Raw genomic sequence first — 25,607 nt, forward strand, 5'->3', positions numbered from 1 at the left:
TTTTGGGGGCCTTTAGCAGGTATTGGCTTTTCCCAGGTAATAATCTTTCCTTGGGTTCCAGTCTATCAAATGTAAATATTCAGTCATCATGTTTTGCTTAGTTGGGTTTTTTTTTTTTTTTAAGAACAAAAAAACACCAGCATCTTTGGGTTTTTGGGCACAGGTTGCACAAACAAGACTTTAGAATATGTTCACTTGTTCTTGAATGGGGATTTCATTCATTTGCATATAATGAACTATCAATAATTTAGTAAAGAAAATCTGTGCTGTGTGTAGAGGAAAGAGATATAAAGAGACTGAGATTTTAAGTGTTAAAGCTTTTGGGGACCGTGTGAATCGGAGTTTCCTGACCAGTTGGAAATCCAACCTTGATTTAAATTTGTGATGTGGCCATGTATAGTGTTTCTGTTTGTTTACAAACCCACACTTCAAAAACACGTATTAAACATTTATTATCATGTCGAAGGAATGCTTACATTGAACAGATGTGATCATTTCCATAAGACAAATGTTCATTTATAAAGAATGGATAACAAATCAGACATGTTTGATCTATCCCCAAGGGATATGACGACATGCAGTCTGGTTTAAATAACATAGCCCAAGTTGTATTAAGCAAATCTTTTCTGATAGAAAAAAAATCTAGCAAATATTGGTTATGTGTGTATGAGAGATAAAAAGTGTTTTAAGTCCATTGTTGATGCATCTGAATCGAAACAGGTGTCTCAGGCCGTAGCAGTGGGAGCGTACTGCATCACTAGTCTGTCAAACTCATTCTCCTGGAGAAAAACAGAGCAGATGAAATACTGGAACATCAGGAAAAACATCGGACTTTAGGAACAGCTGTGCATCGCAGGGTTTGTTTAGTTTTGGGTTTGTTTGGTACTCTTATAATCATATTTCAGCATGTTTGTGTACATTTGCACGCTTGTAGATAAGTCACAAAGGCTACAAAGAGTTTAATGTTGTCACTGGCATTGCTCCAAGGTCACCTGCTGCCTGACTATTAAAACAACCAAACCAGGTAGTAAAATTATAAACAGAGTTATTTGGGTTTGTCAACAAGCGTGAGCGGTACATGTGTCCTGGCCACTGATCCTAACAGATGTCTCACCCCCCCCCCCAAAACCTCTCTAAACTTTCAGGAGTTCAACAGTGATCATGCAGTGGGACCCCAGTCATGAATCAGTGGTAAACAAGAGTCTGCCACCATTAGAGTATAACAAAGAGCACTGGATTAACACATCCTAACATGAGCAAGTTACCTTGGCTAAATAGTCCTTGAGGAAAGGATGAGCTCTGTGTGCATCTTTCAGCTGGGAGAGGTATCGGCTGGTTACCTGAGTAAAAAAGTAAATAGATCGAGTTATGAAATGACAACTGTAAGCAAAAAAAGAAACAAAAAACAATAAAAATGTAAAAAAATAACTTAAAATATCCCAAACATGGCTTAAAGATTTTCAGGGCATTTAAAACTACAGGATAAAGTAAAAAATAATGAAGGCTTGTCAACAACAGAACTTGTTTTCTGGGGTCTGGAGTACACATATCTGCTCTTTTGCTTGTTTCACTTTAGAAATTTGTGCAGATGTGCTGTTACATGTGTTCCACACTATGTTCTAGTTTGACGTGAGTGAGGCTTGTGTATTTAAAAAAACAAACAAAAAAAAAAAAACATAATGTTTCACTCGTATTACGAGCTCAGGTTGTGTCTTAGCCGATCATTGGCAACAAAGTCAATGAAACCACAGATAAACTCTGCTGTCTCAAAATCTGGCTCAAGCCAAGCTGTACTTCAGATACTGCTGATCTTTGTACTGCTGTGTTCAAAAGTGCTGAAATATCTTTCTATAGGGACATTTTTGGGCTTTATTTCCTTCAGTACACACGCAGTTTACAACAGACAATATCTGAATTTCCACTATCATCATTTAGACATTTGACAAAAGGACAACATTAACAATGCTGAATTTATATTTAGACATTTTAAAAATTAATTTGAAAGCCCAGTCTTTCCTTGCATACCTGAGTATTAGACCTGTGTGTAAAAAAATGTCTACACTGTTCCTGTTAACCTTGGGTGAGGTGCGCTAATCAGTGGTTATCACAGTTAGAAACTTTTTAATGATGGCTTTGAGTCAATGGTCAGCGATGATAATTGAGACTTTATCTTGTGAACTCTGAGTTCCATGGTGAATAACTAACATGTCAATAAACAAGCAAATATGCCTAGATGACACTTTCTCTGGAAGAAAGCAAACACAATCAAGAAATTGCATGGCTGGTTTAATCAACACCTTATTAAATTTCTTAATCTTGCACTCATAAGTGCATATGGTTCTTGAGAAAAGAAATTTCAAGACTTCTTACAACAAGGGTGAGATTGTCCATAGCAAACAGAGAAACTGACTGCTGTTAAAATTATCCTTAACAGCTTTAGGTCCAAAGTCTTACCTCTGGAGCTTTGCCCATGTGTTGGGTCAGCACTATGAGGTTGATCAACGTCTCAGGGTGGCTGCTGTCCTAAAAATGAAGACAGAAAGAAAGATTAATAGAAAGCCAAAGATGCTCACACAGCTAAATCGTTGAGGGAAGTACACAGTAAAAATGAGTGATACATTCTTTTTGGCACATTTAAGGTGAGATGAATAACTGAAAGAAATTATCTTGATTTCTTCTGAAATAAGTGCAGCTAGCTCTTGTGCAATATCCAATCTAGTATTAACTGCCATGAAAGTGGAAGCAGATGAAAAGTATGAGTTGCTCAAAGGTTAATATTTCTGCTCATGTGTGTCAAACGGCATGTGTCGTATTTATATTATATCACCATAAAACACATTGAAGGCGTGTTGTGTTACGTGTTTAAAAAAAAAAAAAAAAAAAAAAGGAAAGCCTATCCTTGTAAATATTTAACCAGTTAATACTGTCGGGTGATTCCAACTCAAAGCATCATTAACTTCGGGTTTACCCTATGATCCATGATTACTCCATCCAAGATATCTGAATAATTTAATCAAAAAAAAAAAGATTAGAAAGTCTGCTAAGGGCTTCACTTAAACTGACCGATACAGCTGATTTAATTTAAAGCCACACAAAGTTGCCCCTTTAGCTAACAGAAAATAAGTCGCAGGAAGTTGAAACATTTACATACTCACTTTGGTGATAACATATAGAAAAGCAACTAAATATGTATGATTTTTTTATTACATTTTGTTGCAAGTCAGACTTGTTAGGGTATTATTTGTCAGCATTTGTAAAATGCTCAATCTCATTCTACATTGCACAGAAATTTGAATAAAAGCAGTGAAACAGCAGTAATATGGAAAGTCAATGCGACATTAGGGTTTTTTTAGGCATATGATACAAAATTAAAATGAAATAAAAACAAAACTATAGTGCAATTTCAGTTTGAATGATCACTTTTGCATTTCATTTTCATTGTAAAAACATTTAAATGACAGTGTTTTCTTTTTGGCTCTTGTGCCAAACAAATATATTCCTTTTCATGATGCAAAGAACATGTTATAACACATTTTATCTTGTAAAATTTTGTAATATTGCACTTGGCCTTTTTGTAAATTTGATTATATTTTGACATTTGTGTCAATTGTGTCAATTACCTCATAGTATCTACATGATACTATGAGGTAATTGAGAAAAAGAGAGGGACTCCAGCCAATACAAAAATATTAATTGTTTTAAACAGTAGCCCCTATTTCCTGATTCCAAAATCACTTTGGATGCATCTAGCAAGGAGCTTCAACCATGTATCCATAACTCTGCTACTTAGCAGCCATTTCATCATGATGAATATGATATGTAATGGCAGCCTCTTAAAGAGGCAATTAAGAGCTTAACTGAATAAGTTAGTGCCATGAATTTGTACCACAGTGTGTTCTGTCAGTTAACATTTAGAAGACAGAGCAACAGAGACAAAAAAAAAAGACTCAACTGTCAACTAACCTTATCAAGTGCCTCCTGTAGCACTCCCTCTGCCTCCTCCCACTTGTTCTGAGCCATGTAACAGGCTGCCTGGCCGTTGAGAAGCAGCAGTGTTGATGAGTACTTGTCTGACATCTCCTGAAAGATGTAGTATGCATCCTGCAGCTTCTCTCCACCCTGGAACATAAGCAGGATGCCGAAAAGGAAGTAGACAAGAAGAGATGTTATCTTTTCAGACTACAAGCTAAGAAGTACTTAAGCCTGGGCGTTAATTCTTATTTTGTTGCTTTTTGCTTCTAGACAAGTGGAAATGCCATAATATGCAATATGAGAACTTCAAAAATGGAAAATTATCCTTTTTAAATATGCCTGTCTATATACCTAGCCTGCATGCTAACCATGTAAAACATGAAGCCTTTGTCAATCAAAATACAAAGTGGATTTAGTGTCTTACAACAGCAATATTAACCCAGGCTGTGGCCAGCTGAGTTAGAGTGGCATCCTCATCCTGCTCCTGCATCTTCTTCAGCTCTTTCCTGACGATGAGAAAGACAAAAGAGCAATGTCACCACACTCCTTGTGCAAACATTCAGTGTATGGTTTTATGTATGAAGAGTCTACTCATATTTTTATGTTGCTTCCTCAGGCTTAAGTCTAAGCCTGAACAACGAGGAGCCGCTATCATCATAATAACACAATCAGAAAGGACCAGAAAGTCTTCCTATACCTTTCAGATAAGCTAACATAACATAACAACGCCAATCATTCCATTTTCTGAGCTGAGCCATACCTTGCCAGGTCAACACGATCCAGACTCAACAACACCTGGATGGTCATGGCCATGCTGAAAAACAAGTAAGTGATGAGGATCAATTGCTTCCTTTTCATATGATGTCAAACTGTTTTGGTCATACTGATGTAAAAAACAATGCAGTTTTACCAATTCCTTTCTTTGTTGACATATTACCTGGTAGATTGACCACATTTAAATGCAAAGAACAGAGATTAAACAAATTTGCTCCGTCATCTTGTGCACTTTCTATGAATGTTGGATGTACTTCACAGAAGGGAACAGCACTTATATTCTTTGATGATACATTTAATGGAAGCTAATTTGCATTAAAGACAGTCTTGCTGACACCCTCCAAGTGAAATCTTTGTCCCTTCTTACCACTCCAGGCTTTCTCCTTGGTGCAGTGTCCTGAGTGCAGCATCAGTGTTCATTTCGTGGTAGTAGATGGAGCCAGCCATGAGGAGGAAGGTGGTGTTGGCAGCATCCACACTCTTAGCCATCTTCTTGTCTAGATCAGCAACAATAGCATCCCTGCATAAGAAAATATTAACAAAATCAAATAAAAGAATCAAAGCAAACCAAAATGACTTAAAACTCAATAAAATGCTTGAATCTCCTAAAATAGAAGCTGATATGTCGAGCATTTAAGCCTTACATAGCATTTTTAGTAACTACCTGATGCTAAGTAACAGTTCTTCTGTTCATTCGTTGATTTGGGGGTTTAGGGTTAGAGGTACTGTTTGCACAACACACTGACAACATTTCAGCCATATATTTCAACTTCAGGTTGAACTTCATGTGAAATGCAAGCTCTTGCCTTTTGTTTTGACTCGACAGATATTCTGCAAACATCCTGACAGCTTGAAGCTCGGGTGGAGAATTGGTCTTGATGTCATCCAATACAACAGCATACTTCCTCTGCAACAGCAGAAAGCACAGCAGGTGAGGAAGGGCATGTATTCGTTTGTTTTTTAATCTGTGATGGTGGAAAATAGTCACCCAGAAACTGAGCTCAGGGTGACACAGAGGATTTACACCTGAGGACGTCGCAAACAGACTTACCTGAGCGATGTATGCTCTGTACAAAAACATGTCCCGTTCAGTCTCCTTCTCTGGTGAAGTCGGCTTCAAAAGACATCACAGAGCAGAATTAGCTAAAAACATTTGACATCATCGTTCATAAACCGGAATGAATGTCGCGAATTCGAGGGCCACAAAATGGACGAAATAATCCATTTAAAAAAAACGCGGAGCCGTCAACTGTAGCTACCTACCTTCACCTTCTGAGCTTCGTTAATACATTGCTGATAACTGCCGATGTAATAAGCATTTTTCACATCGAAGAGTTCATCAACATCACCCTGCTGCGCCGCCATGTTGACTACAGACAACTTCCCGACACGTAGCAAAAATGCGTCACCTTCCTGTTCGGTGCCGCGGATTCTGGGAAGTGGAGTTCTATACAAAATAATAAACGTTGGTGAATTTAAGTTGTTTTCAGTAGTTTACTATGGGGGAAAATAATAATATTGATTCGTTATTATGACGTTATCCCCACAATGGTACAAGTTCACTTTTGGGCGCCCTTTTTTATTTATTTCAACCATAAGGATAATATTTAGGGCGCTTCCTTCTTAAAAGTGAGCTGAAGACTCATGGGGTTGGTGCATTATTTGAGGAATGGAGATTTAAATCCACCTAAACCATCTAATGACACATCCGCACACATTCAGAAATACAATATTATATCCAAACTTTGATCCCCAATGGAAAGGAAGGATTGCTGACAAGTGAGAATGATCTATTACAAATGTATGAGAGTAACTTATTGATGGTTGGTCAGATGAATCAAGAGGTCTGAACACAAGCTTTGGAACTAGATGTGAATCAGTCAAACGGTCAAGAAAATTAGTTTTTAGATTCATCAAGAAGAAGAAATTTCCTTGCAGGCCAAACTGTAATGGCACTAACCATTTGAAACAGCCTTTCACTGGGGAAAAAATTGCCGTTGTGGAATTAAATCTATTCTGGAAGGTTATAGAGGCAGAACATGTTAATTTTACTTTTCCGATTATCTATATTGCTGCATATGTTCTCCATGCTGGCTTGTGCCATCGCTCACTCACTTTTGCTTTTTGTTATTTTAATATCCTCACTTGAGAGACTTTAACGTAGTTTTAACATTTTCCTCATGTTGGACCAGTAGAGGGCGCGCTGGATCCATTTCTTCATTAAAGGTGTTTCACAGTGACCTGTTTTATTACTCCAGATTCTTACACTTTAGATGAGGCCAAAGACCGAAACGCCAAAAACAGACTAAATAACAAAACTTATATTTGAAAGCTGTAGAATGTGGGGTCATATTTTAGCTTCTGACAGGAAGTGTATGACACTGTCAGGATATGCCAGTGCATAATATACCAAACCAACAATAACATTACCTCAGTGTTAAGATAACAATGAACTGCAAGAATGGTATTTGTATCCAGGGATTTCCGGTGTCCTCATTAAGACAGATGAAGGAAAACTTCCTCTCTCCAGAAAACATCCGGTGACCAAATCTATTTCTTTCTCTCTCACACACACACAGACAGAGACGGAAAATTACAATCCTAGTTTCTTATTAAATATTAGAAACAATACCAACTACAAAAAAAAAGGAAATAGGAAAGTCATTTTTTAAAAGCTGGCATATCATTTAATTAATTAACGACAGAACAGTTCCTGCTCATTGTTCCCGTCACCGTATTCCCACTGGAAAACCTCCAGGACTGGGAATGCAGACTGGCCCAGGATAATTACTGGAAACCCTGATGGGGTGGGAGCCAGGAAACGTGTTGGCTGTAAAAATAAAAATAAATAAATAAATAAAAGCCCCCTTTCTTTTTCTGCTCCTCCATTGGTCCAAGCCTCCATCAATCTGCTGACTTCCAGCGCTGCCTCAAGTTTGAAACTTTTTTTTTTTTGTTAACTCGGAGGAATCGGGTTACAACAAGCTCCGGTAACCGATCCGATCCGATCCGAGCCGAGCCGAGCCGAGCTGCTGCAGCAGCCCAGACAAGGAAACAGCCCTTCAATAATTCACACATCTGTACCCGACACACGGCTGCACAACCAGGGAGGAGGCGTGTGTGTGTGTCCGTTTGTTGTGTGTTTGTGTTTTTCTTTACAAAAAAAAAAAAAACAAAAAAAACAAAAAACAAAACACATACATCAAGGAGATCCAACCAAACAAGCTAACAAACAACATGCTGTGAGGAGACTTTTGCCTTTCGCTGCCGGGATGAAGACTTAAGGGGGATTTTGTTCTGATTAGCTGCTCACCTTGTTGAAGAAGGTGAGTCCTCCATGATGTTTAAAACTTCTAACGGTCGGCCGGTTTGTTTGTGTGTGTGTGTTTTTTTTTTTTTTTTCATGTAGCATCTCAAACAACGGCGACATCTTTATTATTAATAATAGTTGTACACATGATTTTATTAAACCAGTCACATTACTTTATTTTTTTTTAGAGAGAGAAGCTTATTTTAGCCGTTTTAGGTGAAAACATTACAAACAAAACGTCAGTAGCGTGTTAGCGAAGTTTGGTCCGCAGACTCTTATTTTTTTGAACAGTTAGCGGAAGTAGCGGCTAATCAGTTTGGACGTGATTTCAATTGAATGATGATTAAAAATAAGAAAAACTTTAAGCGTCTGTCGTTTAAAGTTTAACAGCTCCGTCTCAGTCCGGTTATTGTCGTTATCATTATTATTATAAAGCTGATTTACATTCATTGTGTGGTTGTGCAGAGCAGAAGGGGATTTCTGTTAGCTCTCAGATGATGAAGGTAGAACAAAGACGTGTGCTGTTTTTACGTTTTATTAAGAAATCAAATGGAAAACATGGGATTGTTAGGCACTGACAGGTGATACATTACTGATAAAGGCCCACTGTGTGTACTGTTATTTGAAACCTGTGGTTGGAAAAATTGGATATGTTACACCGGTTCAGGTTCAGCTTGGATTCATGCTCGGTCAGGACATTTTCTGTGATATAAAGTGATATAAAAGTGCATCAGAAAAGATTTCTTTATGAAGCCTGATTCAGAGTTTAAACATGTCCATTGAAATCCAGAGACTGCATGTTTAGCGGTCACTAAAGATGGTATTCTTTTAAGGAATTTGCATTTATTATGAATGCACAATGAGTCCACTATGGAGGAAGTGGGGAAGAAAGCAAATACAGCTAAAGGAGATATATTTATCTCTGCTCCTTTAAACACCCAGTCGTCCTCCAATTGTTGTTCCGGTATCATCCACCGCCAACCAAGATTGAAAAGGGCGAGGACACATGTTCAGCAAACATTGATTAAATTTTATAACACATTGCTGTGTTTACATTGTAAAGCTCCTCTCCAGAACAAGGCTTGAGTGTGGATGAATAGCTTCACTGTGCAGCCTGGGCTCTGGCAGGTAGCAGCACACGTTATCATGAATTGCCTCAACAGACATGTCAGATGAATTATGCCCTTGGATTAGGACTGTGTTAGGAAGTGTTTGTTTTTGTTGCCAAGACTTCCTTTGTGGGGTGGTTTTTTTTGTTTTTGTTTTTTTGCAGCAGCAGTTGAGAAGCAGTGATCTCATGACAGAAATTAATATCACCCATGTGCTGTAAATACAATATAATATGTTATGTTAAAATACAGTCTTGATAATCTGCAGCTGATACAGTTAGTTTGTTTGGCAGGATTGCCAATTAATTAGATTATTGATTAATTGTAAAATATCATGTGGCTTCCCCTCAGATGGGATAGGATAGCGTATGGTTTATTGGCCATTTTGATTTGTGAAATTCTTGAGTTTGTGATGACCATTTTTTCTCAATTTGTCACCCTTTGCTATGTTGAAATTTAACCCAGTTATCACTATGATGATTGAAAACAAAAATTGTGTTAATAATAATAAAAGTCAAACAGAGTTCCATAGGTTTGGGCAGCATGGAAGTGAAATACAGTCCAATAAAAGTTTTGTTTTACATTTCATCCATGGCTGATTTTAATGAGCATTCACATTTCTGCATGAATCACTGCTTTGTGCTTCACAGTGGCTTTATAATTGTTTCAGCACAGTATGACTCAGATGGACAATAAATAATAATATACAATAACAGCCCAGCAGGATTAAGAAGAGGCTACTGAGCCTCATCTATGTAGCTGTCAATGTAATTCTATCTGTGCAGATCCCCTCCTCTGTGTCTCCTTTACAGGACAATACAGTCACGTTGCCAGACATTCCTCATGCAGTGTTATTAAAGGCAGAGCTTGAAATTGCAGCAATGGTGCTATAGACTTGGTCGTTCCTGCTGAGCAGAATCAACAGTAACTCAATGAGAAGACAAGATGAGACTTGGTTGACCTGCTTTTACTAGACTGCAAAGTTCAGCCGAGCACATAGGTGGCCTACGGTTTCCATGAAAACCCGAAACACTCTGGACATGTGGCCTTGTCTGAAAGAGCAAAGCCACATGACCTGCAAATATCATATCATTGTTTGATATGGAGAGACTAAGGGATAGTGTTATTTGCCAATAGGCTAGACTCATTTCAAATCTCACTTGAGTCATGTATTAGTCACAGTCATGTCCGCTCATATCAGCCCCCCCTCTGGTTTCACTCTCCATCTCCATCCCTGCTGTTCCTGCAGCTATGCACACGGGTATTTGCTACTCCATTAACATACTAAGTTAACAAATTATGCTCTCTAGGCTTGAAGTGAAGAAAATTAGTCATAATGTTGCCTGCTCTTACGGTGGCCTTAATTAAAACGCCATTGGCCCAGACATCAGTCATAGCTCAAGGAATGGTTAGTACCTTGATTATGTCTTGCCTTGTTTGCAGCGCCGTTAGGGCTCTAATTATATTGTAAATAATATGTAATTAAACTTGGACATGGCAATCAAAGTCAAGTCACGTGATAGAGATTTGGTGTTTTTTATTCTTATTTTTCTTTATGATTCTTTCTGTGTTATTCAAAATCTGCTCCGTTGTAACTATAAAACAATGGTCTTATGAATTTTAATGCTAGAACAAATATTGTCAGTGATTGTTGTGCTGGCCCCTGGGCAGAGCAGCCGATACTGTATTTCTCAGCCTTATTACACATGCATAACTCTGACTGATGTTCCTAAATTAATATTATCAGCTTGCAGCCACTGTCTGCTAATGCACTGGTAGTCCAGCCTTTCTCCCTGCCTCACATCTCTGCCCCAACCTGTTGCACTGGGAAGACTGCTCTTTTCCTCATGTCTATTTTAATCCAAATCGGCAGGCTGAATTATTTATCCCCGATCCATTATTGCCAATGTGTTAATTATTAATTGTTCAGCGGGCTCTGGTAGATCTGAGAAAACTTAAGAAAGGGGGGGGGGGGGTAAGATGGGGCATGGTGTCTGAACGAAAGGCGCTGATTGCCCCCTTTCTCAGCAGTTCCGCACACATCTTCACAGATGATGGCTGTGTGGGAAGATGAGCACAAAATGGCTCATAACCATCACACAAAAATCAACTTGCACCCAAGAAGCTTGCATGTAACATGTGCCCATGTGTGTGCTGCATCTGTTCTAGATGCAATCATGGCTGTTATATCAGGGCTGCCGGACTAGATGAGTGTGTGTGTACAAAGAGGCCATTACACACTTCTGCCATATAGAAGTGTTAACACGCGCACACAATGTGTTCTCTGCTCTGCCTCTGTTATTCGCAGCCAGCACCTCCTCTGTTATGAAACATCTTAAAAGAGCAAAGCAAAGACCATAAAACTTGATGGAAAAACTAAATTGTGGCGTTCAGTAGCCCTGAAACCCTGCTGTTGATTCCCCAACAGTGGAGTGGTTCCTGTAGCACAGCTCAATTGAGTGGATCCTTGTTCTCTCTGAACACAAAGCACGGATGCGCCTTATATAACAACTAGGACTGTCTATTGTTTCTCAAATCAGTGACGGATTATATCATACAGCAGAGGAGAATGTGTGGAAAAAGAAGGTTCTCATTCAAGATTTCCTGATTAGAATTCATTATAATGATCTCCTCTTTTTTTTTTCTCTCTTCTCAGCAACCCACAATTTTGTTGTCTTGTTTTTCTGGCAGCTGGCCACTGTTGTGAGACTTTGCTTGTAATTGGCAGTGGAAAACGGAGGACCGTGGTACGGTAGGCTCTCGGCTTCCACACGTTGGCTGTTTTTTATTTACATTTTACTTGTGGGAGTTCAATCAAAAGGCAGCAAAGCAAACAAAATGTTGTATTTGGTACACAGTACACATCGTCATGCAATTCATTTCAACAGCCCCAAAATAAAGGCTTGTCAGTTTTTTAGTTTTTGTTGGCACCGTGTCGGAGGGATGTTGATTCATCTCACTATTGTTACTGCTCAATTATATTGTGTTGGAAAGTGTCAATATTATTTTGCATCCCCAACAAGTGGTAGAATAATTTAGTCCCATACACCATTACCAGATAATATGAACTCCAAAATGAGCATGAATTTGACCAGAGTTGAAATAATGGTTCATTGACAAAACAAAAGGTAGTATTACTAAGAACTGATTCATTATTTTATTTATTTTCCAGCAAAAATGCCACACAAATTGTTTACACGATGGTAAACTGAATATTTTAGTTTTAGACTGCCGCTGGAGAAATAGGGTCAGCTATTTTGTGACATTTTGAGTCAGTTAAAGGATAAATTAGCCACATAGACCAAAACTGTTTTTTGCACCAGCCTGTAAATTTGTTTATTCCTAAGTTGGACATTTTGACACAGGAGTCTTTGGACGATGACTCATTTTTGGAGCATGCCTCAAGAGGGTATTAGAGGAAGTGGAGTTTTTAGCACCTTCATGATAACTCCATGTTTCAGCCTCAGAGGTTGCTGTTTGAGATAATTGTTTAAAAGCTGAAATGACCAGTTAGTTGGCAGAAAAAAAATGCCATGTCATTTTGAATTTTTAAAAAGGACCCAAAACTCCTGGTGGTTTGTTTGTTTTTGCTGGTTTTCTTTCTTCGTCTTCATTGACATTGAACTAAGTATCTTTGGGTTTCAGACAAAACAAGCAGATTAAATATGCCACCTTAGGCCTCTGAGAAACTTCGCTTTTTGACCTGTTTTGAGGTTTTAAATTATTCTATTTATGGTGTTTTTCATGTAAGAGAAAGTCGACAGCAGCAGAAAACAGCAGGGAATAGTGGATGGGGAGGAAAAGAGTGGGAAGGACATACCGTAAAGGTCAACAATTGAACTCAAACTGGGAACGTCTCAATTAAATTTCCGGCGTCTCAGATGTCTGGATCACCGAGGTTTCTGTTTTTCTTAATTTAGTAACCCTCAAATCAAAAGAAGTAGGGGAGAAGATATGAACTAGCCTCAAAAAAAGGTGTTCTCGACTCACGACAGATTGCAGAGACGTTCCCTGTCTCTTTCAGGGTCACAGTGCTCCAATCCTGGTGACTACTGATCCCTAGAGAGCATAAAAGTCGTGACATTTTCTGCTGTCATCAACCAATCACTTGTATTATGAAGTGTCATGGAAAGTTTTGTGATCTTTGCCAAAGCTTTCTTGGGGTTGTAGTGTCCACTGCTCTGACTTTCCCTTGTACTGGCTGTTATCAGTATCCACCAAGCCGTCTGAATTGGCAGCAGGTGTTAAATTGGTGATGTTTTGGCTGCCGTGGTCTGTTCTTCCATGTTAGGCATGGTGGTGTAGTTCAGCGTGGGCAGAAGCTACAGGTGGATCCAATCTCTGGTCTGTTCACACCTGTCACTTCTCAGCTTGACTTTGATTTGACTGACAAATGAGTACAGGTGATGCAGAGGCTGCATCCTGGATTTTTATTAATGCTCTTATTGTTAAACCAGTGCCACACTCGTGCTGGATTTACCCAAAATATGAGCAGGCAAAAGGCAAAAGCATGTTCACATCATTGTGTAACACAGTGAGGCAATACAGCCAACTAAAACCACAGCTAGTTCACCGGTTTGAGATGGCTGAGAAAATGTGAAATCGTACAAAAACAAGAGGTACCGTGATCAAGATCACTTAATAATCGAAGGAAAATGCAGGCCATTTACTTTGCAATTTTTCAAATGTGTAGAATTTCCCTCTTTCTCAGCTTTTATATTGTTACATTGTAATTTACACAACTTTCCAATTGAAAATATTCTTCTTGCTACATCCTCTGACATTTTAAGGAGTCAGTTTCTGGCTTTCAGCTTCTTTTTCTGTGTATGACCCCTAAAAACAAACCTTGACACTACTACTCAGTTTTGGTTAGAACAAGAATAGTGTGTTTTGTCCAGCCAAGAATTCTTTCCTTGTCAGATTGTTTTGTTTAAAGCAGCAGTTGGACATTTTTGGGAACACACTGATTCACTTCCTTGGGTTGAGATGGGAAGATTAGTACCACCACCATATTAGTCCAGGAAACTTAGCTTTTGTACGAAACCTTCTGCAATATCACTGCTCCTGACTGAGGAAAAAGTCCACCACATAAGCTGTAAAACAACAACGGCCTATAAAAGCATGAAATAAAGAAGATCTAAAAGTTCAAGCCAACCTTAGAGGTGGTGGTAGTTTAATTTTTGTCACCTTTGGACAGAGCAAGATGAACCGTTCCCCCTGATGTTCTTCTCTTTTTGCTAAATGAAGCTGTCTGATAGGTGTAGCCATATATACAGAACAGATCCGATAACGTTACAAAAATCTTTTGTTTTCTTTTTTTTTTTTCTTTCTCAGATAAATGAGTTTTTTAGACATTGATAAGAAAGTAGCTGATATTTAGAAAAAAAAATGCTATTAGAGAAAAGTCAGAAATAATTCACTCTCTCTCATGACTATAAAAATTATTAGGAAGCCCTCAAATATTCCGGCCTCAGGTTGAGAATATTTATTCTTCTTGTACAATCAGTGAAGAAAGTGAATGAATTAGTTTTAACAAATCGCACGATTCATCGAGTTTCTAGGTTTTTATGGCATAAAACTCAACAACTCTAAAAAATGTATGCAGACGTTGCTCACTGCATCAGTCTCAAAGGTCTCGACAATGGCCGCATCATAGAAACACTAAGTGACAGCCAGTCGGAGTTGTCATGCTACTCTTTTCATTTTCCCCAAATGAATTGTGAAAAGTTTATCGGGTGAAGCGTCTCCAAACCTGACATCAACTTTACCTGCCCTGCAGCTCAAAGAGGCAAAGCAAATGAAACGTGTATAATCAAGGGGCCTCTCAAGCTTTATCTGATCCTGCTTCATTAATCCTCAGAGGACTGGAGAGGACAAGCCGGTCATTTCCTCATAAAAACCGCCTTTTTAACATTTTGTCTTCTTTTTTTTTTTTTTTTCCTGAGCCATGCTGTGACAAAGGTCTGACTGCACTGTCTGTACTTGCTGGATGGTGAGAAAGTCTTGACTTTCTGACTGTCACAAGCCATCTATCCAGCGCTGTGTGGGGTCTGGTTTCGTTTCCATGAGTCACGTTTGCTGAGCTTTAGTGTACTTGTCCTCGTGAATGCATCCTGGCTTGTTTTGAGCCAGTTGATGAGTTTGTAGCTCGTCTATCTGCTGTAATTTAACAGAATTATTATGCTGCAGTCTTTGCTTTTCATTTGATTTTCAGTCACTAGGCAAACCAGGCCCATCGGTAATGTGAATATATATATATGTGTGTGAGCAGATGTTTGTTTTTTGTGTGATTTGTGCACGCTGTGATGACTGTGGCTGGTTTATTTTGCTTCCACTCTCAGTAGTGTTTGCTGCTGTCACGTCTCGTTCTGGCTTAAATTGGTCCAATCTCTGCCTCTGCATATACCAGTGACTGTGTTGGGGTTGGCTGCTGGACTTCACAGGTTGCTTTGATTTTGGCTCTAATCACTATCTTTCTACAAAGTCACATGAAAAATGATGCCTTGATCAAAAACCTTTTCATTACTCTCAGCACTTTTTGCTCTAGGACCTTTTCCCATGAAGCCTTTAGCTTTTCTTGCCTTGGGGAGATGAAGGAGGGCAAATAAGAGCTTGCAGAGAGGATTTCCCTCCATCTCAGAGATAAGAGAGCCAGAGGGCCGTTATGTCACTCACCAGCTTTAAGTGAAATATCAGACAGACAATCCAAAGTGTAACCACGTTTAAAGTGTTTGTATTCATGGGGATGAAAGACGATCGCTCCTCCCTATTGCATTATTTTCCCCTTTTTATTTTTGTTATTCATGGGGGCTGACAGCTATGATGGCTCTGGTTCCAGGCAAGAGTCATCACCCCCCAATCTGTATAAGGTTTATTTTTGTAATGTGACCATTATCCATTTTCACTTTTCTAAACTCTGTCACATCCATCAGCAGAGGCGAGAAGAGGAAGAGAAGGAGGTAAACAAACTCACCCTGTTGATGCAGACGATTCTCCTTGAGGACAGTTGTGATTAGAGGGTGCCTCCGACACTAAGTTATCATTGTCCACTGCCCTCTCATATAGAAATAAACAACTCGACTACTGTATATTTATTTATTTCCTTTCAGCCAGATCATTAGTGTCTTTCTTCTTGTTATCTGTTTCACACACATTGCATCAGAGCAGGATTTTCTATAACAAGTGCAGACCAGTGATTCTAGAGTTCCAGTCATGGAGGAACGTTCGATGGGGATCTGCGGGTGATACTTGATCAGCACAGCAAGAGTCCTGATTAAACATTCAGCACCTGCAACCGACTAGATTCAGTTTGAAGGAGTAAATTAATGACCTCTCATCCAGCACCTACATTTATTCACTTTATATACATAAATATACACATATATCCAAATACACAACATCACACAACCTTCCCCCATCCCTTTTATTTCTCTCTGCCTCTGTCTTAGCTCTCCCTCTCTTTGTGTGTCTCCTCCCTGGGAAGCATCCTGCTGACACTCTCTCCAAGGAGTCTTATTGATATTCTTAGAGAGGCATTGCAGTCAGAGAGAGAAGGAGCAGAATGAAAGTCAAGACACTGTAGTCACACTGCCTTCTAGTAGCAACAACGGTAAAAGTCACAAGTCACCCATCAGGAGTATGTCACCACTCATCTCGTCTGCTGCATTTTTATTATCCTCCACCGCTTGGATCGGCAATTTGCCAGTCAAACAGATTTGTAGTGAAGCTGTAGGGATGGGAAGGATATTGTATTAAGATTAATCCCCTGTAGTGATGTGAATAGGACATTTTACTTAAAGTCGATTATTTTTGTTTTCACTGTGGGAGTCACTCCTCAGGCTGCACTTTGCATTCCAGTAACACACAGATGCATCAAGGATACAAGTGAAATTAGATTTTATTTTTTTTTACACTCACTGTTTTCCTCCTGAGGTGAAGAAGAAGGTCATTTTACATATTTCCACGTACTATATTGATTGATCTGAATCAATGACAACACGAATCCTCTCATACAGGCACGACACAAAAATAATACTTCTACTCTGTGGATTCCTGTCACAAATACAAATGTGTTTTTCACGCTTATTCTATCCAGCAAAGGAAGCAGAATTTCTATATTAATTTAAATGTGCTAAATTGTTCGATATGTTCAGTGATAGCTTTTGGTATTTGAGGCATTAATACCTGACGAATCCTGATTCTGTATTTCTGTAGATCTCAAAGAAAGTCCTTCACTGCTGTCTTGGCTCCTGTGGTCAACATGCGTCTGTGTATATAGGATGTATAGTATCAGTGCCGTGGATATCTGAAATCTCTCACTGAATGTGTGAATATTTGTATCTGACGGTGGCGCTGCAGGAAAAATCAGGGACTCTTCACAGTCATTCAACCTTGTCCTGTAGAGACCTTGAATATTTGTTGAAAATCCCAGAGCTTTTTGTTGCTTGTTCCCTCTCCTCTACTCTCAGATTGTCCTTGGAGGCATTTCAAGGTGAGAAAATAGATTCAGCACCCCCCCCCCCCCCCCCTCCTCATTTTTAGTTTTTTGCAAAAAAAAAAAAAAAAAACAACTGCCTGTACAGTCCAGCAAAAGTGACATTGCGATGCAGCTGCTAAAATGAGGTGATGTGCTGAAGACCTGACCCCAACTATATATGCGCCTCCATCACAGGCACAGGAATTTCACTGAGTCATCCCACTTTGACTGGCCAACATCAACACACATACAGCGTCATGCAGAAATGAAACCACACGCATGTAGAGTTCGACTTGTTTCTGTCTCCTGTTTACTCTTTTCCATTTTTTATTATTATTATTGCACACACATGCACAACTTGTTCACTGATTGGATTCAGGAAATGAAATGTCCAGATTGCCAGAGCTGCTTTGCCAGGTCCTGTTGTAACAGACTTTACTCCTACACCCATAATGACACATTCCTCACTAACTACCTTGCAGGCTCTGGGCCAGAGGGTTTCTGGAACTAATTTGACAGCTGCCACGGCCCATTATCTGATAAAGGGGACGGTTCTTGGCCCTGCAGTTTAAACAGTATTAGTGAAGATGTTATTTGCAATAACCTCACACACTGCAGGCTGTCGGTGTAATGTGTTTGGCCCTTGTTGTGTCCAGAAAGAGAACGTTTAAGTGGATGTTTTAAGAAGCGGTTTAATAAATATAGAACACCAGCAAACAAGCATGTTTCACAGATTGTTAGTGCAGAATAAGAGCTTGTCCATCATCATCTTTCTGTGATTTCTCTCCTCGATCTCATCCCAACCCAGACTTCACCATGGACTCCTTCAGCACCAAGAGCCTGGCCCTGCAGGCGCAGAAGAAGTTGATGAGCAAGATGGCCACCAAGAGCATGGCGAACCTCTTCATCGACGACACCAGCAGCGAAGTGCTGGACGAGCTGTACCGCGCCACCAAGGAGTACACTCGGAACCGCAAAGAGTCCCAGAAGATCATCAAGAATTTGATCAAGATGGTGGTGAAGCTGGGAGTCCTCTACAGAAACAACCAGTTCAACAGCGAGGAGCTGATCCTGGTGGAGAACTTCAGGTATGCAGGGTAGAGTTGTGTTAAAGGCTTCTTAGAAAGACCGGAATCACAGGAAAACAGCTAGCTGGGCCCAGTCCAAAGTTTCAGGGAAGTTCAGTAACTCCATTGAACAAAATGGTTTTGGGAAGTAACTGTTCCAAGCTGGTTCCAAGTTGAATGGTTCAACTTCCTGTCAAACCATGACCTTTTAAAGTTTTTTTTAAGCAGCACGGCTGATTCACCACTTTGGAAATATCTCTATCAACTATCGGATGAATTTCCATTCAGTCTGCTAACAGACATCACCAACATCACCAACATCACCAGTAGGTCAGCCTGGACTGTTTACTTCTTAACTTTGGTTTCTGACTAACATGATGACTCTTTAACATATCTCATGTCAAAGAAATGAGATTTATTTTATTCATGCTTGGAAAAGAGGCATGAGTGTCTGAAAGTACTTGTGATGTTGTTGTGGATTAAATGAGGGGCTCTTATACTGTACTATAATATAATAATAATTAATTCTGTGTCAGAGAAGTGAAGTTGTGAGAACTTTGAGGGAGGAGGACAGTAATTCAAGAACTGTTTTTGCCTGCTGATGGAAGCAAATTAAGGAAATTGGTTTTTACATCAGTTTATACATTTTCCACCAAAATAGTAAAACACAGCTTGGAGGCATGTGAAGCTGACATAAGTGCACAGTATGGAGAATGGTGATTTTATTAGCGTGGAGTTGTATCGCTGTGAAGGACAATACTATAACTGATGTATTGGGGGGGGTTGTAAAACTTTTCTAAAGAAAATCACAAGACAGCAGTTTCTATTTTTACATACTTCTGCTGCTCCAGCCAGAATTAGAAACTGACAGCCTCCCTGCTCTCTCTTGTTGTCTCACAGGAAGAAAGTCCACACTCTGGCCATGACGGCCGTCAGTTTCCACCAGATCGAGTTCACCTTTGACCGCCGCGTCATGAGCGCCATCTTGAACGAGTGTCGTGAACTGCTCCACCAGGCCATCAAGCGCCACCTGACAGCCAAGAGCCACTCGAGAGTCAACCACGTCTTCAATCACTTCGCCGACTGTGACTTCCTGGCCGCTCTGTACGGGCCCTCTGAGGTTTATCGCGCCCACCTGCAGAGGATCTGCAACGGCGTCAACAAGATGCTCGATGACGGGAACCTCTGACCTCCGTTAACCTCGTCATCAGATGCCTTTACCTCGAGTCACCCTCCATGTACCATCTTGTGGGGTTTATTTTTTTAAGGTGACAATCATGAACTTTTTTTTGTTTGTTTGTTTGGTTTTTTTTTATTGGTTTGTGTTTGTGTGTGCCTTTCAGATATATTACTGTAACACTGAAATTCCCTTGGTTAGTTAGTTTAGAAAGTTTTGTTTCCTCTCCATTCTGACTTGCTGTTTTTTCACAGTAAACAAATCCCAACAGATGCTCTTCATTTAAATGAATGTAAAACTTCATGCTCTGGGGAAAAAAACCCTTCATTCCAACAGAATTCTGATTCCTCTCTTATTTAATCAAAAAGACATGAATGCAGTCACAGGTCTCCAGTTATCTCTGTTCGCTGCCTGTCATAATGGATTCTGGGGGGCACAAGGAGAGGAAAGAAGGTAAAATTCTGTCTTTTTCCAGACACCCAAGCACACAAAGGTGATTTTTGTTTGTTTTTCTTTTTTTAAAAGTCGTATTGCACTCAATCGTGAAAAAGCGCTGTACTGTACTTTCGTGCAACAGAGGAACCATGTGAAGCATGGCAGTCGAGTAATCCTGCTTAGCCTGCATTTTAAAGCTCTCACCACCATGCACTGAACTCCACTTTGTAGGGAGGCAGGGCTTTTGTTTTGAAGGCCCTATAAGCCCAGTTTTCTTTTAATAGTAGGGTTTGTAGCCACACAGTAAATATGAAGTATCTGGGTCATACAGAGACCGTAAACATGAAGGAATTTGATTGTGCTGTGTATTATTAATTGGCTCTGTGCTGACTGGAGTGGCTCACTAACACTATTTTCATGCTCAGAAAAACTGGACTTCATGTCTCCAAATGTCATAATCGCAGCAGGGGAGTGGCACAATGTGGCACCGGGTGCAGAGGTTTCTCTGGCATTTTATCAGGTGGGAATAGAGCAGTCAAGCCGGCAAACCTCTCTTCATAATAGATGTTGGAGCCCCGGGTGAGCTGTGTTTCAGATTTACTGGCATCGCTTCGGGTCTATTCTAAAAGCACAAAAAGTTTGGTTCGAATTCTGACAGATATGAACTAAAAAGACTCCCCACGAGCAGTCGGATGAAAGGCCGGGCGAAAACGGCAGCTCGGTCCGTGTGAAAGAGGCCAGGCAGGATACAGAGATTAGAGTAGAAACAAACACAGCACCTGATTGTACTCTCTCCCACTGCAATTACAGCTCCCCACTATGGGCTGATATAATGGCATGGAGCCTGCCTCCATCGAGCAGCCACTCCATCTCACCACACAGCAGCCTCATGTAAAGTGAAGGAGATAAGCATCTCTGTTTGTGTGACACATGTCCTGTAATGGAGTGAGAGATGCTGTTCTTTCTTTCTTGTAAAGGAGTATATGAATAGTTACTACGACCCCTCTCCAACCTCACATAATAGCCACCTTTCCTCTTGTGTATATGTGTTTTTGTATCACTGAGCCTGTCTGGGAGATTGTTTTGTGCTGCGGCCTCATTTTGTATTCCGTATGTGTGTGTGCGCGTTTGTGTGCGTACCTGTGAGAGAATTGGAAATTGAGCTGTGTAATAAGCGCTGTGCCTTTCCAGATAGGATTGCAGAAACTTTACCTTATCCACAGAAGCACCGTCAAAGAAAAGCAGACTGATGCGTCTTTTTCTATTTCGCTTCAGGAAACGGTATGCACTTGATAATCACGACCCCACTAATGGTGTTAATGAAGACAAAGCTGGTGGCTGTTGTGACTTCACTCCTTTTTCTTTTTTTTCATTATTATTATTAGTCACCGTTTTAATTCTTAAATTGCTTCCCTGAGCCCATTCCTGTTTTTCTTAAAGCCATTTTGAGTCTGACTGCATCATTTTAGGAGGCTTTCAAAGTAAATCCTTTTCCTTAAGTCCTCCAACAGTTGACTTTAATTGTCTTTGGATGCCATTTTCTCCAATCCCTCCTCATCTCAGGGCTCATTTAAATCCCTCTCAGTTTTAAAATGTATCACAATTGAAAGATTGGGAACCTCCGCAGCAGCCTCACCTATTTTCCTGAATCTCTTAAACAAATCTCGCTTTTCACGCTGCGTTTTTTTTTTTTTTTTTTTTTTTTACCATTGTTGATTGTGACTTGTTTTTATGCTCACTCATGTACATGTGATTGTTTTTGTGTCTCTGTATTGTATCCAGACACAACCAAATATAATACAGTTTACTTTTTTAAAACAATGCATTGCTTTTATCTCTCTCTCTCTCTCTCTCTCAGTTGAAACACTGCATGTCCTTGTGTTTGCGTTCTCTGGTCAGATCAGTTGGATAATCTGACTATGTCTGACCTGGATTCAGTTGGGCCAAATCTCATCCTCTGTGTTCTCAGCATTGTTAGGAAACCATGAAAGCGAATGCAAATCCATCTGAATTACAAATCATTCAAATTTGGGTCTTTGTGTTTTTACGCAAGCAGTTAAAAAAGACAGAACAGGAAGTGAGTTGGATGGAAAGCCGTGCTGCTCGGTGTGCTTCGAAACTTAAACATTGCTCCCAGCTGTGGTGTGATTTGAAGTGTAGCCATACGGAGGAGCGCCGGGTGTTAATTCAGTTTGAGTTTAATCTGTCATTGACTTTGTGCAGCTTTTCAGACTTTGGAGTGATGATTTGCCCCGTGGCTCGTCTGCTGATCCTCCCTGCAGCACACTTGAAAGGCCACTGCAGCACCAAGCGCCCAATTATCATTTAATGGTCATTATCTCAGCATGCATTTATTTATTTATTTTTTTCTTTTAAGTGAATGCACCCTTGGGTTCAGCGAGCTCTGACTAAACTGAGATACAAGTTCAGCTCAGCCTCTCTGCGTGTTTCCTCTTTTGATTTGACTTAACATCCTGACATCAGCTTGAATGATTCATTTGTGCCCATCTCCTATTTTAGGACAGTTGCGTAAGTGGTAAAACTATTTAAGGGGGAGGGGTGTTAGTTAATTTTTTTTTTTGGTGGGGGGGGGGGGGGGGGGGTTATTACATTCTTCTGCATATGTGTGTGTCTCACTTGAACCCTTTCACAAAATTAACATTTCAAAATGACAGGCACGACTTGATTATCAGTGGATGTGAACGAGGGCTCTAATACATTTTGGTACAACTAGCTTCCACTGGAGCATAATTATCATTTCTACATAATGAAGTGACTACAAAGGAGCTGTCTTGCATCCTAAAAAGGACGGCGCTGAAGAGGTGGAAGCAAGCAGGCGACTCATTACTCTCTCCACTCGTGCTCAAACTCAGATTATCAGAGTTAGGGTTGGTGGCCCGGACTTCTAACCTGAACTAAACCGAGTTGTACTTTTCTCCCGGCTCAAATGTGACAAAGGGATGAGTCTCATGTTTGGCTCAGTGCTGCTAGAAAGGACAAAGCAAGCCTGATTTTTTTTTTTTTTTTTTTTTTTTTTTTTTTCCCCAGTCCCATCCCTGCAAGGATACAGGCAGTTAGTTTTGGCATAACACTCCAAAGTCTGGCTGCCTTTCAGCGCGGGCACAAACACCCTAATGTTTGAGTTCTAGGTGGTGCAGCAAAACAAACCACAGGGCATTGTGTTGAAACAGCAGGCGAGGATCTGCACCCGCTCAACACCACGCAGTCATATTTCTGGATTTTCTTTACCGTGGACGCCCGGTGACGAACGCTTTTCAGGCCAAACAAGTGAAGCAGTACCGGGATGGCTGCCAAGCCGATGAGTGGCACTACAAAAGAAAGCATGACATGATGCAGCTGTTTCTATGATGATATCTCTATTATACTTCATACGAATCCAGCTGGGAAATTTGTGTTTGTAGATTTTATTTTATTTTATTATTTTTTTTTTCATTTTAGCTGAGGCTGGTTTATGTCCTCAGCAGCAGATGCACCTGAAACAGACATAAGTTAATCATTGTTTGGATATAAATGAGACCATGTTTTGTTTTAGTCACTCCATTTTATGTTTTTGTTCCTCACGTCTATGGAAATCCGCGTGTCGAGCTCAGACGTCACACGGATGCCCGCAACATATTGCAGAGTGTGAAAGCACAAGAGCCTTTTACATGAGGCCTTTCTTTTTTCTTTTTTTTTTTTCTCCTCATCTTAACACCAATCTGATGTAGATAAGCAAGCAGAGCAAAGTGAGCGCTGCCTATGATGTATTACTTTGCTTTTGTAGTCTCTGTACATCGTTACTCATCCAGTATGCTTAAAGGTGCTCTCCCCTCTGGCAAGCGCAGCTATGACAGTCGGTGTGGAAGTTAGAAGTCTTTCAAAACTCACCCCTCCACCCCCAAACCTTCTCTCTCGTCTTTTCTCCGGCTCTTCTTTACGCTCCCTCCGTGTCCCCACATCTCTGTCTTCTTCCTCTCACTCACTCTGGTCCTCGGAGAGCACCTGACTGACGTGTTGTTGGAGGATGAAAGGCGTGGCAGAGGGGAATCCAGAAGCAAACAACGGAGAAGTATACGTGAGGGGCCGAGGATCATCACCAACAGGACGCTGGACGCATCTGCTCGCTTTAGTGCTGCATTCTCATTTTCCACTTTTTGCACGTAGAGTGTCAAGTAAAATGAACCCACACGATGACTTCCTCCATATTTCTGCGTCCCGTCCAGGTGGCTGCAAAAAGTTCCCAAAGTGCCCTGAGGCATTCATGCTGTGACTAAAAGCCATTTTGTGCAGGAAATTTTTGACAGACACGAGGCCTTTTGCTTTTCAAAGCGCTGCTTTTACATCTCTCTTTTCAGCCGAGTTATGTAAGGTGTTCAGTGGTGTGTGTGCTCTCTCTTTCTCTCTGTGTCTGTCTCAGTGTGTCTCCTTGAAGAAATCTGAACAATTTTCTGCAGTGGCATTAGAGTTCAGCAAACACACATGCATGCAGCCGAAGCGTCCGAGCTATACATGCTCTGCTGCCTCTCCACGGGCAGCCGGCCTGTTACACCGCTCAAAACAAGCGAGGGAGCTGCAGGAGGCGGCGGACAAGGTTATAACGAGGCCATATGCTCTGTGTCCTCCCCCAGCACCCGACAGTTGCACCTATATCAAAACCTGCATGGCTCAAAGGCATCGTGGTTTATAAAAAAAAAAAAAAAAAGCCAAGAGTTGGCGTAAGAAGAGGACAAGTAAGAGAAACTGGCAATAAATAGTGATAGATTCCTGGAATTTGTGCTGGAATAATATAATGGATGGAGCGAAGAAATGGACAGCTGTGGCAACCACTTATTAATTCAGAATGACTTTAGAATGAGCAATGATTGTGTGTCTCGCTGCTGTGTTATTTATGGACATCACAAAGTGGATGGCAGGTTGGAGGGAAAAGTGAGACTTTGAAAAGACATTCAAGGTCTTACACACACACACACACACACACACACACTAATAACAAAGAAACCATGTTTGCAATTTGGTTTATAACAACACTGAATAAACTGAATATATATCAATTTATTTGAGCTTTTATTGAGCCTTTTATGTTTGTGTAGGCAAATACATGTATATGTATATCTATTAACAAAGCCTATCCCAACATAAAAGGAAAAATATTGGAAATATCTTTGGTTTATTCTCATTATTTATAAATCTGAGTAGTTCCTGTAGTGCTGGCATACATCAACCTGCCTTTTTAACTACCTGGTCGTTGATCTAAGTCATTCTTTGATTTTTCTGACGTGCGTTTTTT

At 40.2% G+C, this 25,607-nt stretch overlaps 2 protein-coding genes across 8 annotated transcripts; one reads left to right on the forward strand and one right to left on the reverse strand.

Annotated features, from left to right (window-relative positions):
- Positions 1–432: 432 nt before the first annotated feature.
- Positions 433–6,127, reverse strand: cope (COPI coat complex subunit epsilon). Of its 3 annotated transcripts, XM_029499925.1 has the most exons (10): positions 6,010–6,127; positions 5,798–5,860; positions 5,553–5,653; positions 5,114–5,266; positions 4,733–4,786; positions 4,397–4,478; positions 3,964–4,119; positions 2,455–2,523; positions 1,266–1,340; positions 433–779 (listed from the first exon to the last, which is right to left on the reverse strand). In XM_029499925.1, the coding sequence occupies exons 1-10, from the start codon at positions 6,109–6,111 to the stop codon at positions 726–728; spliced, it is 909 nt and encodes a 302-aa protein (XP_029355785.1). In that variant the 5' UTR covers positions 6,112–6,127; the 3' UTR covers positions 433–725. The 3 variants fall into 3 exon arrangements, with proteins under 3 accessions (XP_029355785.1, XP_029355786.1, XP_029355787.1); XM_029499926.1 differs by lacking the exon at positions 5,114–5,266; XM_029499927.1 differs by lacking the exon at positions 3,964–4,119.
- A 1,625-nt stretch (positions 6,128–7,752) lies between these two features.
- Positions 7,753–22,019, forward strand: tnfaip8l1 (tumor necrosis factor, alpha-induced protein 8-like 1). Of its 5 annotated transcripts, none has more exons than XM_029499907.1 (4): positions 7,753–8,072; positions 11,822–11,917; positions 18,450–18,729; positions 19,609–22,019. In XM_029499907.1, the coding sequence occupies exons 3-4, from the start codon at positions 18,458–18,460 to the stop codon at positions 19,895–19,897; spliced, it is 561 nt and encodes a 186-aa protein (XP_029355767.1). In that variant the 5' UTR covers positions 7,753–8,072; positions 11,822–11,917; positions 18,450–18,457; the 3' UTR covers positions 19,898–22,019. The 5 variants fall into 5 exon arrangements, with proteins under 5 accessions (XP_029355767.1, XP_029355768.1, XP_029355769.1 ...); XM_029499908.1 differs by having other exon boundaries at positions 11,822–11,912; XM_029499909.1 differs by having other exon boundaries at positions 11,857–11,917.
- Positions 22,020–25,607: the final 3,588 nt, after the last annotated feature.

Source organism: Echeneis naucrates, chromosome 4 (genome assembly GCF_900963305.1).
Source record: "Echeneis naucrates chromosome 4, fEcheNa1.1, whole genome shotgun sequence".
NCBI lineage: Eukaryota > Metazoa > Chordata > Actinopteri > Carangiformes > Echeneidae > Echeneis > Echeneis naucrates.

Bases quoted from the DNA above. Each gene is read 5' to 3' on its own strand.
- cope (XM_029499925.1), bottom strand. From the start codon at position 6,111: ATGGCGGCGCAGCAGGGTGATGTTGATGAACTCTTCGATGTGAAAAAT. The intron at 4,787-5,113 runs GTAAGAAGGGAC...CTTGTTTTTCAG, and splicing joins CAAGGAGAAAGCCTGGAGTG to CATGGCCATGACCATCCAGG. The intron at 4,479-4,732 runs GTATGGCTCAGC...TCTCATCGTCAG, and splicing joins GATCGTGTTGACCTGGCAAG to GAAAGAGCTGAAGAAGATGC.
- tnfaip8l1 (XM_029499907.1), top strand. From the start codon at position 18,458: ATGGACTCCTTCAGCACCAAGAGCCTGGCCCTGCAGGCGCAGAAGAAG. The intron at 18,730-19,608 runs GTATGCAGGGTA...GTTGTCTCACAG, and splicing joins ATCCTGGTGGAGAACTTCAG to GAAGAAAGTCCACACTCTGG.